A 15,646-nucleotide genomic window follows, 5' to 3' on the forward strand; every position below is an offset into this window, starting at 1 on the left:
AGGGGCTTCTCAGACTCCTTCAGTCCAGGGGTCCCAGGCCCATCGTGAGCTCCTCGCGGGAAAGCTCTCCCGAAGGGGAAGCCCCACTGGTGAGCACAGCGCCCCCCCCCAGGGCTGACCCAGGCCCCACCCGGAACACCCTCTGCTCCCCAATAGGTGGTTCCTCCGGGGCTCCGTTAGGGGTGGGGCTGCCCAGAGAGACCCCGTCACAGGATGCTCTGTCCCTGGGGCCCCGCTCAGCCAGTCCCACTCCACCCTCACAAAGCCAGGGCCTGCCTCGGCGCTGCGGCTGCGCTGCGGGACAGGGTTAGGGTTCGGGCCCATCCTGGAGAAAGGCACCTGGGCTCCTGGGCACGGCCCCTCCCGGCTTCCCGGGGTGGCGCAGCCCTTGGCCCACTTGGCACCAGTACCAGGCTCGGGCTCCTCTTGGGTCGGGGTCAGTCCCACTGAGCGGCAGGCGCCGTTGCCCCTGGTTACCAGTCGAGCTGAACTGGCCTCCGAACCCAGTGGCCTTGGGGGGAGCAGCTTTGTCCAGGTGCCACGTGCCACCTGCAGGTCAGCCAGAGGAGCTCCGAGTGCCCCGGGGGGACTACCTGGACCCGAGGCAGCGGGCCCTGCTCGGCTGCCCCACCCGCACCTGCCGTCCCCAGGCCCCTCACTCACTGAAGCTGTGGGACGCCCGCACCCTGGAGGCCAGCATGGGCCCTCGGCCACGGCACAGCCCTCAAGGTGCACAGGAGTGACCGTGTGCGGCCGAGAGCCCAGGCCACGGAGGAGGTGCGGCCGGAGCTGGGCAGGGCCCCCTCCACTGAGGCCACAGGAGTGGGCGGGCCCTTTGCTGGCCAGTGCCCCTCACTTCCCCCTCCCCCACTGTGAGAGCACAGCAGCAGCCCCCCCCCCGCCGCCGAGGCACCTTGGGGGACAGGCGGGGACTCTCCCAGCCTGGCACACGTGCCCACACCTAGAATGCCTCCTGAAGCTGCCCCTGGAGGCCAGCCTGGACCCCGGAGCCCGGTGCTGGCTCAGGCGCCTTCAGCCTGGATGGCGGAACTCGGAGGCTGCAGTGTGCCCTCCCCTCCCCCAGGGGGCCTCAGCACAGCCCTCCTGATTCACCCTCTGGGGCAGGGGTGGGCAAACTTTTTGACTGGAGGGCCACAATGGGTTCTTAAACTGGACCGGAGGGCCGGAACAAAAGCATGGATGGAGTGTTTGTGTGAACTGATATAAATTCAAAGTCAAGGAGCGGAGGGGAGAGCAAGAGAACCCTCCGCTCTTTCGGCTCCGCGGGCCGGATAGAACAGCCGAACGGGCCGGATCCGGCCCGCGGGCCGTAGTTTGCCCACAGCTGCTCTGGGGTCACAGGAGTAGGGAGAGCCCCGGTCCTGTGCACCTCCTCTCCTGCTCTGATTTGGAAAACCAGGTTGGGGCTGGGCATCCGGGTGGACCCAGCAGACCCTGGGGGTCAGCAGCCTGGAGGTAACCAGTGTCGGCCCAGGGCAGCCATGAGGGCACCACGGGCACGCCCTGCGCCAGCCACACGGCCCAGGAAGGAGCTCACCGCCTGCTTGCTTCCAGCGGGACCTGAAGCGTCCCCGTGATGCCCTGGGCCTGGAGGGCAGGGCGCCCTGGCCTGACGCAGTCTGAACGAGAGTGAGCCCCTGTGGTGGAAGGACGGGCCCTCAGAGCGGCACGCGGCCACCTGCGCCCCACAAAGCCACGTGGGCCGGTGACCAGAGAGCTCTGGGAGCAACAGGCCCCCCCGTGGCTGGGGGGGAGGGGGGTGCAAAGGGACAGGCAGACCAGACCCTCAACAAGAGAGGGCAGCAGGGTTGACGACTCAGGCCGAGGGGCCACTGGCTGGAGGAAGCTGAGGTCCGAGCCCCCCCCCCGTACCCCCCATCCCCCACCCCATGAGAGACCACACACCACAGCTGGCCAGACGCCAGGGTCAAGACCATCAAATAATTTACTGCAACTGAACCTGCGCCCAGGGGGCCGGACGGGCTGCAAATAGAGGCGCGGCTGGGGCCGGAGGCCTCGGTTCACCAGTCTGTGCAAAGCGTCCTGGGAGGTCCACGGTCACTCTGTCCCCCAGCCCTGGGATGGCCAGGCTTGGGCAGCACTTCCTTCCTTCCTTCCTTCCTTCCTTCCTTCCTTCCTTCCTTCCTTCCCCTCCTCCCAGCATCCGGCACCTCCGGGCTCCTGTGCGGGGCGGGCACCCAGGACGCGCAGGGACGTCAGGAGAGCAGGCACTTGCAGCTCATGCAGCCAGGGCCGCCCTCGTCCGGCGGGCTCGGCTTGGGCACCTTGTGCTGCCGGATCTCGCGCACCAGCGTGTAGAAGGCGTCTTCCACGCCCTGGGGAGAAGGAGCCGCTCAGAGGGGGCTCCGGGCCTCGGCCGGAGGGCCCAGCAGGGGAGGAGACACGGAGGCCTAGGGAGCCTGCCGTAAGCTCCAGCAGAATCCCAGCCCCCTCTCCACCTGCACCCTCAAAGAGCCGCGTGCTGCTCCTCTCACTGCCTCAGGGCGCCCCCATCAGACACCTGCTCCTCAGCAGCCCCCCCCACCCCGTGCAGGGAGGCCCCAGGCCTGGCTCTGAGCCTGACCACCCTGTGCCCACCTCTGAGCTACTGCCCTTGTCCCCAACGGCCCTCCTGCTAAGGGATCGAGGCACCCTGGGGGCAGAGGGGCTGGGGCCCCAGGGTCACCGCTCCGGCCTGGCTCAAGACAGCTCTCTCCAGGGACCTCCACCTCTACCTTCCCCTAGAGCTGTTTCAGCCCTGACCCCGGCCCTGGCCTCCCTCGCTGCCCTGCTGTCCCGGGAGACTTACAGCGCGAGGGGCAGCTGGGTCACGGGGGTCCCGGAGGGTCCCAGAGGGTCCCGGAGCCAGAGCCAGAGCCAGAGCCAGAGCGGCTGCCCTGTGTTGAGGGAGAGGGGCGATGAGCAAGGCTCCCTGGCGGGGCGGGGCGGGGCGGGGCGGGGCCCTGGCTAGCTGTGGGCGGGGTGCCAGCTCACCTGGCGCGTCTTGGCGGAAGTCTCAATGTAGGGGATGCCATAGCTGCGGGCGAGGTCCTGTGCCTGCCGGGACTCCACGGTCCGTGCAGCCAGGTCACACTTGTTCCCCACCAGCACCATGGGCACGTCGTCCGAGTCCTTCACCCGTTTGATCTGCTCTCTGCAAGGAGGAAGGTGTGAGCTGGCTGGCGGGCGGGCTGCAGGCACAGTTGCATCCAGGCGCACACACCAAGGACAGGGACGCCTCCGAGGGCGGGCCGCTCACCGGTACTGGTGGATGTCCTCGAAGGACTTGGTGTTGTTGATGGCGAACACACAGAGGAAGCCCTCCCCGGTGCGCATGTACTGGTCCCGCATGGCGCTGTACTCCTCCTGGCCCGCCGTGTCCAGAATGTCCAGCAGACACGTCTCCCCGTCAATGACCACTTGCTTCCGGTAGGAGTCCTGTGGGAGGACACCGCTCAGGGACCCCTCCTTGGGGGGTGTGGCAGCAGCATCACCAGCCCCTCCTGTGCTCCCCAGGTCCTCCGTCAAGGGGACCCGCTCCTGCAGAGCAGGCAGAAGACAGGCCCCCCAGAGGGTGTGGTGCTGGGGGGAGGAGCGGGCCGCTCACCTCGATGGTGGGGTCGTATTCGTCCACGAAGTGGTTCTGGATGAGCTGGATGGTCAGGGCGCTCTTCCCCACACCTCCGGCCCCCACCACCACCAGCTTGTACTCGGTCATCGCTCCTCAGGGCCGCGGCTCGCGATGCTGTGGCGGCCTCCTGTCCCACCTGTCAAGGAAGCCCTGTCAGCCGCACCCAGGCCCCAGCCGGCAGACCAGTTGAGCTCTGGGCCCCAACATCCAGGTAAGGGGGGTGGCAGCCAGCATAACGGCCGGCGGCCCACCTGTGGCATCTGCAGCCGCACTTGGTAACTGAGAGAGGCAGCAAGCTGGCCCCCCAGGCAGGGCTGACAGCTGAGAGCATCTCCCGACCATGCACCCAAATTAGAAGCTGCTGGGTAGGCAGAACGCCCGAACTGGAGGCGCCTGGGGCTGAGGTTACAGGGCCCCCTCCTTACAGGAACAGGTCCTGCCACACTGCAGCGCACAGCAACGTGCCCAGGCAGGCCAGTGCCAACCCTCAGCCGGCCCGGGCCCCACCAGGCATATGGGTGCACTCGGCAAGTGCTCCCGAGCGCCTACTGCATGCCAGGAGCTGTTCCGGGCACGGGAAGAACCCAACCCCGGCCTGGTGGGCTCAGAGAGCTGTGGAGGACACCCACGGTTAGGCTAGGAAGGTCCTAGACTCTCCATTCCAATAATTACAGGCTGTTGTTGTTCCTTGTGATTAAGCCCCGGAACCCGGGGTGTCGTCCTGCCATGGGAACTTGGGAGAAAACCAGGCGGATGAGGAGGCCAGCGGGGGGCAGGGTTTCAGGGAAGCACAGGTTAACCAACAGGAGACCCAAAGGAGGTGTGGGAGCAGGGAGACAGGTGGGAATGAAAAAGGGCCTGAGGCCAAGGCCCTATTGCGGGTGTCTCCAACTTCTGATGTTTAATGAGGGGGTGCCCTTGTGAGAAAAAACAGCGGGCGTCCTAAACCTCAGACTGGCCCGCTGGCCCGAGCTCTTCGGAGGGATCCTGGCACTGTGGAGGGTGGCAGACCCCGCCTAGAGCGTGGCCCGGGAGGCCTCAGCGCAGAGCAGCCCCGCGCACTAGCTGAGGGCACTTGGGGGGCCAGGAGGACGGAGCCAGGAAAACGGAGCCCGAGGAGCCGGCCGGGACGAGGCACACCCGGTGCCCCGGCGCCCGCAGCCCCGACCCCGAGCCGCAGCGCCCCGCCCGCGGCTCACCTGCGCCCCCGCGCGCCCAGCGAGGACGGCGGCTCCCGGCTCCGGGCCGCTCGGCCCCGCCGCCCGACTCCAACATCCCCCTCCCGCCGCAGCCGCCCCCCGCCGCACTCACCGCTCACAGGCACGACTACCCCCGGGGCCGGGGCGGGGGCCGGAGCGCGTGACTCCCCCGGTGCATGGGCTCCGACCGCGGCGGGTGCGGCTCCGGCTGCGGACGGCGGACTCGAGCGCGGGCGGCGGACACTCGCCCGGGCCGCGCACGCCCCGCCCCGCCCCGCATCCGTCCATTAGCCCTGCGCGGCCTACCATTGGTCGTGCGCCCAGGACCCTGCCTCCAGCCCCGCCCAGCCACACTGCGGTTGGTCTACCGGCCCGCCCGTCAGGGGCGGTGGCGGGCGGGGCTTCCGGGAGCAGAAGGCGCGGAGGGCTGTGCCGGGTTGGTTGGCCCTCGTGGGCCGCGGCCTTGGGGGCTGTCGCCGCCGGCGCTGGAGGAGGTCCTCGGGGCCGGAGCCGAGGGTCCCGGGCGACAGCTTCTCGGGGAGGCCCCGGACTCTCCCGGAAACAGGGCGGGCTCCCAGGGAGATAGAGACCGTACTGGGAAGCGAGTCGGCGGGCGGGTGTGGTCTGGGGTGGGGTCGCCGGAGTCCCGCTCGAGGCCCAGGAGCCGCTCCGGGAGCCCCGCGCCGGGCTACTCCGCACCTCGACGGCGCACACAGCCGCGTCCACGCCCTCCGAGGTCTTCCCGGCGCCGCGCAGCCCACCGAGGGCCCTGGAGCGGAAAACAACCCCCCGGGAGGGTGGAGCCCGCAGAGTCGGCACCATGGGCGCCCCCCAGGATCTGGCTGAGAAGGGAGGGGGCAGGAGCCGGAGACTGAGATCCTCAGTGGCCCGGCTGTCCTGCACCCCCTTCCCCGCAGGCGGCTCTGGGATGGCCGCTTCCTCCCTCCCAGGACGCTTGGCAGCTTCGGCGAGGACCACCGGCCGGGCATGGTCGTGCACCCAGGGGCGGGCAGTGCAGGGGCGCTTGGTCTGAGCGGGGGCATCTGAGCCCGCAGCCGAGCGAGGCCGGCTCAATCTTTTTGCCCCGTATGCACCGGGATCTTGCTTCTCACGTAGCGCTCAGCCCCATACCCCCTTACCTACCTCCCCCAACTTGGGCAGGCCCCACAGACTGCCGGCCTACCAGCTCCCCCCAAACCCCGACATCCAGCCCTGCAGAAGCTCGCGGTGTGGCCCAGTTAACAAACGGCGCCCCACAACTGAAGCTCCCCCACCCATCAAAGCACCAACCGGCCCCTTTCAGGACTCTCAGAAAGACATGTTTCTAACATGATTTAAAAATGTCAGAGTAACGCGTGGACACCCTCTATTCACAAGAAAGAATGGTGTGATACACGCGCAGCCAGCACCCCACCCCTCTGCCGCGCCACCAGCCCCCTCCCGCGAAGGTTCGCAGTTCTTCCCGCAGCTCACCCCGCTGCAGGCCTTGACCTTGGGGGGCCGTCCCGCCCCCACGACGGCGCCGACCCCACGTGCTGCGGCGGTGCCGGGTTGCCCGTCCCGCGCTCCGTGCCGCGGCTGGAACAGACGCGGAGTAAAGGCGGCGGCGGCGTCCCTCGTGGACGCGGACCTGGCCTCCCCTTCGGGCATCCAGTGGGGTCCTTGTCCTCGGGGGTCCTTGCCCACAGCGCTTCCTTTTGAGGTGGCATCTGCCACACCTGCAGGCGGAGGTGAACCCCGCCCTCGGACGGCTCTCACGGCGCCTCCCACAGATCGCCTTTGCGGCGGCAGACACCTGGCCGGTCTGCGCGCACCCCCCCCCCCCCCGGGTCTGCCGGCGCCTTGCCTTCACCTCAGCCCGAGGGGCGCCCTCGCACGTGGGGGGTTGCACCCGCCCGGAACCCCACCCCTGCCCTCGCCCCCGACCTTGCCCTCGCCGCCCCGCCGGCAGCCTGCCATAGCAACCGTTGCTAAGGGGTGTGTCTCGGCCCCGCGGAGCCTAGACGGTTCGGCGGCTCATGAATATTTGATTATTCAAATGAGGTCCTGCCCCTGTTGCTATGGCGCCCAGGTCCCGCAACCCCGCGGCCGGAAGAACAACCCGGAATCGGAGAGAGCGCCCGGCGGCGGAGGGTGCCCAGGGCCGAGCCCGCAGGGCCGGGCACTGGGGCGGAGCCCTCAGGTGAGGGCCAGCGCGTCTGTGGGTCACGGGCCTGGTGCCAGAGGGTGGACAGGACAAGGGGCGGGTGCGAGGATCAAGCTGCAATGTCAGGGGGGACTCAGTGATGCCCCACAAGTTAAATCTGGTCCCCTGGGGACCCTGCCTGCACCCCCCTCCCCCGGCTGTGCTTTAAGAGGCTCCCGTCACTGAGATAGGAGGGGCCAAGCCCTGCCCCTGGGGGGAGAGAGGAGGCTGGGAGCAGACCCTGGGGGGGTGGGGGGGTCTCCCTGGTGCGGACTGGGCGGGGAGTAGGCCCTGGCTTCAGAGCCTCTCCCGCGTAGTAGTGAAGGATGGAGAGGTGGAGGGGACCCAGAGAGCTGATGAGCCAGGCCAGGGGCTGGCATTAGCGTGGGTCGTGGAGACAGAGGGCTCAGGTCTCCAGTGTGGGGGACTCACGGAGTGTCAGGGAACAGGCCGTGAACAGTGTGGACAGATTCGGGCCAGCGCATGAAAGTGAGGGGACAGTGTCGAGATGGGAGCCACAGCCTCCAACCCAGGCCCTGCTGGACCCCAAGACCTTTGGGCCAGACTGGACAGACCCTCTGGCCCTACTCAAGGGCAGGCCCTGCAGCCAGATGCTCTCAGGCACACAGGGAAGAGGGTGCGGGGCCCATCCCCGTGCTGCCTGTGAGCACCCCAGGAACTGAGCCTGGCCAGCCTGCAGCCTCCCGGTGGCCTGAGGCTGGCAGGACATTCCGGGCAGACTTGTGGTGCTGGCCCGAGAGATGATTCCAGGGTCTGGGGCCCAGCACAGGCATCTATGTCTTTAAGGAGCAAAGCCACGTGAGCCGGGTGCAGGTGGTCCCCAGCGCCTGCGGTGTGGGGAGTGCAGGAGGGGCAGGGGCTACTGAGGCTAGCCCCTGGGGGACGGACCAGGCAGGAGAGCCAGAACCCCTTTTGGAGAGAGGGTGGATTCAGGCTAGAGGAAGTGGAGGTTTGAATGAGGGCCAGGCATTAGCACCGGAAGGACCCCCTCTCTCTCCCACCTGGCTGTCTGCCTCATCGGCCAGGCCAGGTCTCCCATCAGTATGGTGGAAAGGAGCGGGCTGTCAGCCCTGCCACTTCCGCTCCTGCTTGCTTCTGGGCCCTGTGGCCCTGGCCCAGCCTGTCGGGGTCCCCGGGGCACAGTGACCTGGGCCAGGACCTGGCCCACTCTCCTCCCTCTTACAGGTGCCGCCTGGGGCCACATGCCACCCCCATGCCCGGATGTTTGACCCACAGTGGGAAAAGGCTTCTGCCTCCAGGTGAGGGGGCTCCTTGGGCACAGGGGTGGGTGGGGGATATGCCTGCGACCCCGGTCCTGGGCCCCCCCCCCGGGCTCAGAGACCATCGGATGGAGAAAGCACAGGCTGAGGCCGGGTCCTGCTGGTCACAGCAGACAGACTCCTCCCCTGGACCCTGAAGGCACACAGGGAGGGTGGCCTGCCCTGACCGGGGGTGTGAGCCAAGTCCCAGGGAGGGGCGGCAAGGCCTGCCGGCAGGCCGGGCTGGTGCAGACCCCACTGGGCCTTCTCTGGACCTGGGGCTGTGTGGGGCCGTGACCGCTGTGCGGGCCACCCCTCCCCTGCCTTGGCCTCAGCAGGTTGGATGCGAATGGACCCAGCCAGGAGCAGGCCCCTGGGCCTCGGCCCAACATGGCTCGTGTCCTAGTGCGGGAGCTGAGCTGGCAGGGCCCGTACAACCCCTGCCCGCAGAGCAAGGCCCCGGGCGGCCACAGGGACGGCCACGGCAAGCGGCTGGCGGAGGAGTGCCTGTCAGCTGCCCGACTGGTGAGTGGGGGGAGCCTGGGGCCCGGGGCTCAGGCGGCTGGTGTCCCTCCTGCCCTCTGTCCCGGCCCTCCTGGCCTGGCCTGTTTGAGGGATGTGCCCCTGTGCCTGCTTCACCCCTGGGGCCGAGCCCAGCTGCTTGGGGACAGATGCTCAGGCCCCAGCAGGGGCTGAGCGAGGTAGGAAGTCCACAGGTGTTTGCTGAGCACCACTGTGCCCTGGGCTCTCAGGACTGAGGGCGGCAAACCCTCCAGGCGCACAGCACGCAGGTGCCAAGTATGGGGAGTAAAGGAGACGAGAGCTGGTGGGGTCATCTCTGGGGCAGCTGATGAAGGCTTTGTCCAGAAGCGGGGCGCGGGGAGGGGTGTTCCTGCCATCGCCCCACCCTCAGGCCAGCAGGTTCTACTGAGCCCTGTGACTACAGGTCCCCGCTGGTGGCCTCCTGGGCAGCCCTGCACCTCCCAGCACCCCACCTCCCTTTCTGGCCACGCTTGTTGACCATTGGCCGCGGTGAGGGGCGGACGCAAGCCCTCCATCGCTGCCACTGCCAAGCCCTCCATCGCCGCACCCACACTCACACTGGAGGGTTCCTTGGACCCACCGGGGTGATGCACCCGCCAGCACGCAGCCTGGCTGCCTGAGGTCCCGCACCTTCCTGGCCAGCGTAGAGAAGGGTCCTAGTTGTCTGGTCACTGCAGGTGGACGGGACACTCCCACCAGGCCCTGTCCCCGTGCCTCCCGCTGCCCACACCTCCCGGTGCCCCCGTCCAGCAGGCAGCTGTCACGTCGGAAGGGGTCCACCCCCAGCTCCTGTCCTTTGCAACCCCTACCCCAGACAGCAGGACAGGGTGGGACTGGGTCTGGCCTGGCTATGCCCAGGGAGTGCCAGGAGCAGGGTCCGGCAGGGCAGTGACCCCCATGGCACCTTGGCTGGGCCTGGAGGTGCACCTGGCCTTGTCACCTGCCCAGCACCACACACCAGGAGCCTCTCACACAGGCAAGGCTGGGACAGGCCAGGAGGGCCACCAAGGAGGGGCGCTGGGAGGGAGGGCCCACTGTCCAGCCCCCAGGGCTGAGTCCCCCGTGGTTCTGCAGCAGGCCCTGGCCCAGGTGGACGACCTGCGGCTGGTGAGCACGCTGGAGATGTGCGTGGATACCCGTGAGCATAGCCTGGGCAACTTCGGTAAGAGCCCCTCGCTGTCCACACCCACCACGGTCAAGGCCAGACCGCTCTTTGCGGGCCTGCTCGCTCGGGCCCTGCCGCCAGGCTCTGCTCTTTGGACCACTGCACCCCACGGGCCTTCCCTGCACCCCACAGGCCCGCCCCGCATTCCTCTTTCCAGGGGTTGGGGACTCTGTCTCAGGGCCAGTGCCCATTCCCGGGTAGGAGTCCGTAGCTCAGAACCCTTTCCCGGGGACTTGGGGATGCTCAGGGACACGGGCTGGGGGTGCCCATGGGAGGGCCTTGGGAGGTGGCTGGGAGTGGGACCCAAACTTTGGTGGCCTCGCCCCCATGCCCGCTGGCTCCCCTCCTCCAAGCCAGCTCCTGGAGGCCTCCACGTGGCCCTGTTGGTTCAGGCACGCCTCCTGCGCCCCACGCTGCACCCCTCATGTGAGCCTGGCCGCAAAAGGAAAAAGAAACGTTGCACCCGCCTCAGAGAAGCCACGGCAGCAGGGGCAGAGGGGCAGCGAGGGTGCAGAGAGGCGGGCGGGGGTAGCAGGCGGGCGGGCCTCTGACCTCCTCCCTGTGGCCCACAGGGGTGCACCTGCCCAACCTCAGCCAACTGAAGCTGAATGACAGCCGCCTGGGCTCCGTGAGGTGAGTGCCCTCCTGGGACCACAGGTGGGGGCACGGTGCACTGCATGCCTGGTGTGGTGAGGCTGGGCCGAGCTGCCCAGCACAGGCACGGCCCGGGCCCTCCCTTTTGCCTGCCCGAGACCAGGGCTGCCGGCTGGAGGGAAGGCAGGGAGCCCTTCTTCAGCCTGGAGGTTGCCACGCTCACACCTGCCGTGGACCCGGGGACAGCAGGTGTAGGTGTGGCTGGGCACGAGGCATGGCCCGCCACCCGAGGAAGCACTGACCACCCAGCCCTGCCCTCTGCAGAGACCTGGGCACCTCCCTGGGCCGCCTGCAGGTGCTGTGGCTGGCTCGCTGTGGCCTGACCGACCTGGATGGCATCGGCTCCCTCCTGGCCCTGAAGGTGGGTGTGCGGTGCCCTGGGCTGGGGAGGGCGCCACGCCAGGCCCTGGCTGAGGTTCCCGTGCCGCCCCAGGAACTGTATGTCTCCTACAACAACGTCTCGGACCTCAGCCCGCTCTGCCTGCTCGAGCAGCTGGAGGTGCTAGACCTCGAGGGCAACAACGTGGAGGACCTGGGGCAGGTGCGCTACCTGCAGCTGTGCCCGCGGCTGGCCATGCTCACCTTGGAGGGCAACCTGGTGTGCCTGCAGCCAAGCCCCTCCAGCAAGGTGCGTGCGGGGCCAGCCGGCCGTGTGCGAGGGAGGGGGCCGCTCTGTGGCTCAGGTCCTTGCCCCTCCCATGGCCTGGGGGCCACCTGCACCCTGTGGCTCATTCCCTGTGAGCTAGAGGCCTGGCAGCTGCCAGTGCACCCTCCTGGGCTGGACAAACCCCACAGGGCCACGTGCACAGGCCACGTGGAACCACGCACGCTCTGTACCTTTTCCACATAGAATTGTGTGTACACACTCACACACACACACACACAGCCTGCAAGCCTCTGCACACCCACAGCTGCACACGCCCCTGCCCTGCTGTGCACACTGCAGCTCACAGCCCCTGCCCTGCCAGCTGCCATCGGCTCTGGCCAACTGGGCCAGCGCTTTGAGCTCAGGGCAGTTCCACAGGCCAAAGGGCACCCCTGGATCCTGGCCATGAACCTGGACAGTGAGAGCACCTGGGTGAGAACCCAGGTCCCCCAAGTCCCTGGTGCCCAAGAATGAACCAGGCACCAACCCTACCCCCACCCACAGTGGGTCTGGGGCAAGTGGCCCCAGGACTCAGCTGGCCCCAAGGGCCCACGGCCCCAGGCCTGCCACCCCTCTCTGCCCTGCAGGTGCCCCAGGGCTACAACTACAGGGCACAGGTGAGGAAGCTCATCCCCCAGCTGCAGGTCCTGGACGAGATGCCCGCCTCGCAGACGGGCCTGCCCGCCGCTCGGAAGCTGGACCAGGACTGGCTCCTGGTGAAGGAGGCCATCAAGGAGGGCAGTGTCCTGGACAGCCTGCTGCCCAGGCTGGGTACGCAGCTCCACCCCCACCCCCGGCCTCGGCAAGGGCTGCCCAAGGAGAGGTCTCTACCCGTGCCCCCCCTAAGACAAAAGCTCTCTACCGCCAGCCCCCCACGTCCCCAGGCCTCTCAGAGATGAGCCGCCTCGCGTACTCTCTCTTCTCAGCCTTAACCAGGCACCCCAGAGTCCTGCACACCTGCCCCCAGGCCAGGACCCTCCCTGTGAGCAGCGCCTGGCTGGGGCCCCCACACCCATCAGAAGAGGAAGAGGAAGGAGGTCCAAAACCTGGGCCCCGGGACACACAGGTGTTGGGTGGCCGGGGTCCCTGGTCTGTGGACAGAGCCTTGGGGGGCTCTTGGCCTGGCCAGCGGGCGGGGTCGTTGGTGACCTCTGATTTTGACCTTCGGGCAGATCATCCGCCCGGAGACCCCATTCGAAGATTCGGCCCTGAGCTATCCCGGCCCGAGCTCCAGCCCCGGGCCGCCAGGCCTTGGCCCCTCTCCCTGCTGGCCCCTGGGGGACCCGTGGCCGAAGCTCTGCTTCCCAAGGACACAGCCCCAGAGGATGACACCAGCAACCTCACCCACGGTAACTGGCCCCCTCGGCAGGAAGTTGACCCTGCAAGCCCTCAACCCAACCCAGGCCCAGCCACTCCTCCTTCCTCAGGCTCCGGCCAGGTCCTCTGCGGAAACCCCACCAAGGGCCTTCGGGAGCATCAGCACCGCTGCCAGGTACGCCCTGTCCCCCAGGAGCCGGGACCCAGCACGCACAGGGCACCAGTGTCCTGGGCTTCGCTCCCCAGAATGGACTGGCGTCCTGGGCTCTCCTCCAGAGTGGACAGCAACCTGGCCTGCCAGCGCCCTGAGCTATAGCCACTGCGGGCCAGGCCCCTGCTCTCCCACGCCCTCTGCAGCCGAATAAGTCTTTCTCCCCCCAGCCTGCTGCCCGCCCAGTCCCCTCCACGCCCCCAAACCAGCCCTTTCCCTTCTCAGACCTGGGTGCCCCCAGAGCAGCTGCCCCCACACAGGCCTGAAGACCTGGCCACCAGGGCCTCCACCCCAGGGCCTGACCCTGCAGACAGCCGGGACCTCCTGGCATTGGCTGGACTCCGGGCGTGGAGGGAACTGCATCTGCGGTGGGTGCTTGTCCCTGCACGGAGCCCGCCATGTGTGTCGTGTCTGGTGGGGGGTCCCGGCTGGGGCTGCGTGGCTGAGCAGTCACTGGTCCCCAGGACGGCCGGAGGAGCTGGTCATGGGAGCCCGAGGCTGGGTGCCATCCCGGTCACACTCATTTGGGAATGGCTCCAAGGCGGGGCAGGGCTGCAGCCCCTGCCCCTGCCCCACCCCAGCCCTCTCCCCTGCAGGCGCCTGGATTCTGGGCAGGCAGGGGCAGCAGCTCCCTGGGGCCCACGGCGGGGCCCTGAGGAACAAGAGGACAAGGCTGAGCCCAAGACTTCTCCCAGCTCCCCCAGCCAGGTCCCAGGTACTGAGAGCCACAGGCCATGGCGGGATACCACCACCCCCCCCCCCGGGGCTCTGAGCAGGCTATGACCCCGGGGGTCCTCTCCTGGGGTGGGGGGCTCACAACTGAGGGGACAATCCCAAGTGCCCCTCCCCTGAGCCCATGGGACCATAAGGTCACCAGGGCTGAACGAGAAACAAAAGGCACCCCAGAAAAGGGCCAGGGTCGGGGCAGCGAGGGGCCATGGCCAATGAGCAGGACAGGCCCGGGGCAGCTCTCAGGGAGCAGGGCCAGGCTCTGGCAGAGGGACAGAGCCCAGGAGACCGGACTGGGAGGGGTGCCTCCCTTCATCTTGCAGACAGGGCCTGCGCTGGGCTCAGACCACAGACGCAGGCCAGGTGAGTTTCTCCCCAAGAGACACTGGCTTCCGAGTGACAGGGGCAGAGTGGAGCAAACCCAGGGGCTGCGAAGCAGAGCCGCCTCCCCTAGGGCAGCCCAGGGAGGCTTCCTGGAGGAAGGGTCTAAGCAGGCAGGGGAACAGCAGGATAGCGAGCCTAGGCAGGGGCATGGTAAGCAGGAGCACAGGCTGAAGGCTGGCTGAATGGCCCTCCTGCCCGCGCCCCACCCCCCCCATCAAGGGTACAGGGCCAAGCCTCTGCCTCTCCACCTGCCGGACTGGGGGGAGGGGCAGGAGAGGGTGGACCCTGAGATCAGCTAGTCAAGAGGGGTCAAAGGCCAGCCGCCTAGTGGAGGGATGGAGGGTGAGAAGTCACCAGAGAAGACAGAAGGAGTGGCTGGAGTGATGACAGACGCTGGGGGCCCTGGAGGAGGGGGGAAGGGGTATCAGAGCCCCCCATTCCAGGCTGGGTCCAGGTAGGCACTGGGTGACCCCGGACAACTGCCCAGTCCGCCAAAGTGGGTGCAGGCTTTGGTCCACAGCAGAGATTTAGGAACTGGCCGAGGGCCGCCAACCAGCCTGTGAGCAGGTCCTTGGGACAGGACCTGGTGACCCACAGCCAGAGCCCAGGAGGTGGCTTCAGCTCAAGCTAGGGTCAGAGGTGACCCTGAGGAGGGCACAGCTTCTCCGGGGAGCAGGAGTAGGGCAGAGAGGTACTGCCTTGGGAAAGTGAAAGGTTAAGGGAGGAGCCCCAGTGGATACTGCAGCTCTGCCTGTGGTGACCCCTATCCCATGATTCCTTGGTGGGATCCTTGTCTGATAGGCTCTTTTCTTGGTTTCCAGGGCCTTCCAGGACCTCGGGCTATAACCTGCTCCCCTCTCCCCCCAAGGTCCCCATGCCACCTGATTCGAGCGGCAGCTCCTGGGGGTCTAAAGACCTGCAGTTCCGGGGCCGTCGGCTCAGAGCCCTGGGTCGCTCGGGGCCTGGCCTGGGACCGGGGCTGGCTGCTCTGAGATCAGCCCTGGAAGTGGCCACAGGCCCGAGCTCTCCAGCCCAAGGATGTCCAGGCCCCAGGCCAGCACCAGACCCAGCAGCCAGACCCCCAGCCCTGTGGTGTTTGCCACACCTGAAGCCCATCACCCCAGCCCAGTCCCACCCCTAGTGTAAACCCCGCCCACTGCCGGGCTGGCTGGGACAGGGCCCTTGGGCCCCAGCGCGCTTGTGGAGCCTCATGGAACCCAGATCATCTGGGGGGAAGTGGTGGGGGTAGGAGGTGGGCCTGGCACAGGAGAGGCCCCTCTTGCTGGAGGGAAGTGGGGAGTTGGGACCACCAGGGAGGAGGCACAGGAGAGAGAGCCTGGGACTGCCCAGCCCCCACTTCTGTGGGGCAAACCTTCCAGGCCTGGAAGAGACCAGATGGGGCCCAGGCCGAACTCGCCCCGCCACCTCCCTCCAGCCACCCCTGGAGCTGTGGTCCCAGGCCAAGAGCTTGCCTTAGGCATCAAAGCGCGCGGCCAGGCCTCCCATCCCAGGCGGACTTGTAGGGACGGGGAGCGGCCACCGGGAAGCCAAGAGAATCCTTTCGACTCTCAAGTGTACAGAATGCAGTTTACTTCGTAGGTGACGTTGGTTCAATAAATTATGCAGCTGGCACTGCCTGCCTCCCACGGCTTTCTCCCGTGGCCCCCCGGCGCCCCACCCC

At 67.9% G+C, this 15,646-nt stretch overlaps 2 protein-coding genes across 6 annotated transcripts; one reads left to right on the forward strand and one right to left on the reverse strand.

Moving 5' to 3' along the window:
* Nucleotides 1-1,942: 1,942 nt before the first annotated feature.
* On the reverse strand, nucleotides 1,943-5,127 carry HRAS (HRas proto-oncogene, GTPase). Of its 4 annotated transcripts, none has more exons than XM_080640870.1 (6): nucleotides 4,964-5,122; nucleotides 3,629-3,788; nucleotides 3,281-3,459; nucleotides 3,016-3,175; nucleotides 2,831-2,918; nucleotides 1,943-2,357 (listed from the first exon to the last, which is right to left on the reverse strand). In XM_080640870.1, the coding sequence occupies exons 2-5, from the start codon at nucleotides 3,737-3,739 to the stop codon at nucleotides 2,850-2,852; spliced, it is 519 nt and encodes a 172-aa protein (XP_080496996.1). In that variant the 5' UTR covers nucleotides 3,740-3,788; nucleotides 4,964-5,122; the 3' UTR covers nucleotides 1,943-2,357; nucleotides 2,831-2,849. The 4 variants fall into 4 exon arrangements, with proteins under 4 accessions (XP_080496996.1, XP_080496997.1, XP_080496994.1 ...); XM_080640871.1 differs by having other exon boundaries at nucleotides 3,629-3,702; nucleotides 5,017-5,104; XM_080640868.1 differs by lacking the exon at nucleotides 2,831-2,918 and having other exon boundaries at nucleotides 4,964-5,127.
* A 1,831-nt stretch (nucleotides 5,128-6,958) lies between these two features.
* LRRC56 (leucine rich repeat containing 56) lies at nucleotides 6,959-15,596 on the forward strand. Of its 2 annotated transcripts, none has more exons than XM_080640819.1 (13): nucleotides 6,959-7,033; nucleotides 8,243-8,316; nucleotides 8,652-8,841; nucleotides 9,934-10,021; nucleotides 10,597-10,657; nucleotides 10,943-11,039; nucleotides 11,112-11,306; nucleotides 11,912-12,095; nucleotides 12,497-12,673; nucleotides 12,752-12,816; nucleotides 13,078-13,220; nucleotides 13,449-13,567; nucleotides 14,787-15,596. In XM_080640819.1, the coding sequence occupies exons 2-13, from the start codon at nucleotides 8,279-8,281 to the stop codon at nucleotides 15,104-15,106; spliced, it is 1,677 nt and encodes a 558-aa protein (XP_080496945.1). In that variant the 5' UTR covers nucleotides 6,959-7,033; nucleotides 8,243-8,278; the 3' UTR covers nucleotides 15,107-15,596. The 2 variants fall into 2 exon arrangements, with proteins under 2 accessions (XP_080496945.1, XP_080496946.1); XM_080640820.1 differs by having other exon boundaries at nucleotides 8,655-8,841.
* Nucleotides 15,597-15,646: the final 50 nt, after the last annotated feature.

The sequence above is a fragment of the Plecotus auritus genome (assembly GCF_963455305.1).
Source record: "Plecotus auritus genome assembly, chromosome: 9".
Lineage (NCBI taxonomy): Eukaryota > Metazoa > Chordata > Mammalia > Chiroptera > Vespertilionidae > Plecotus > Plecotus auritus.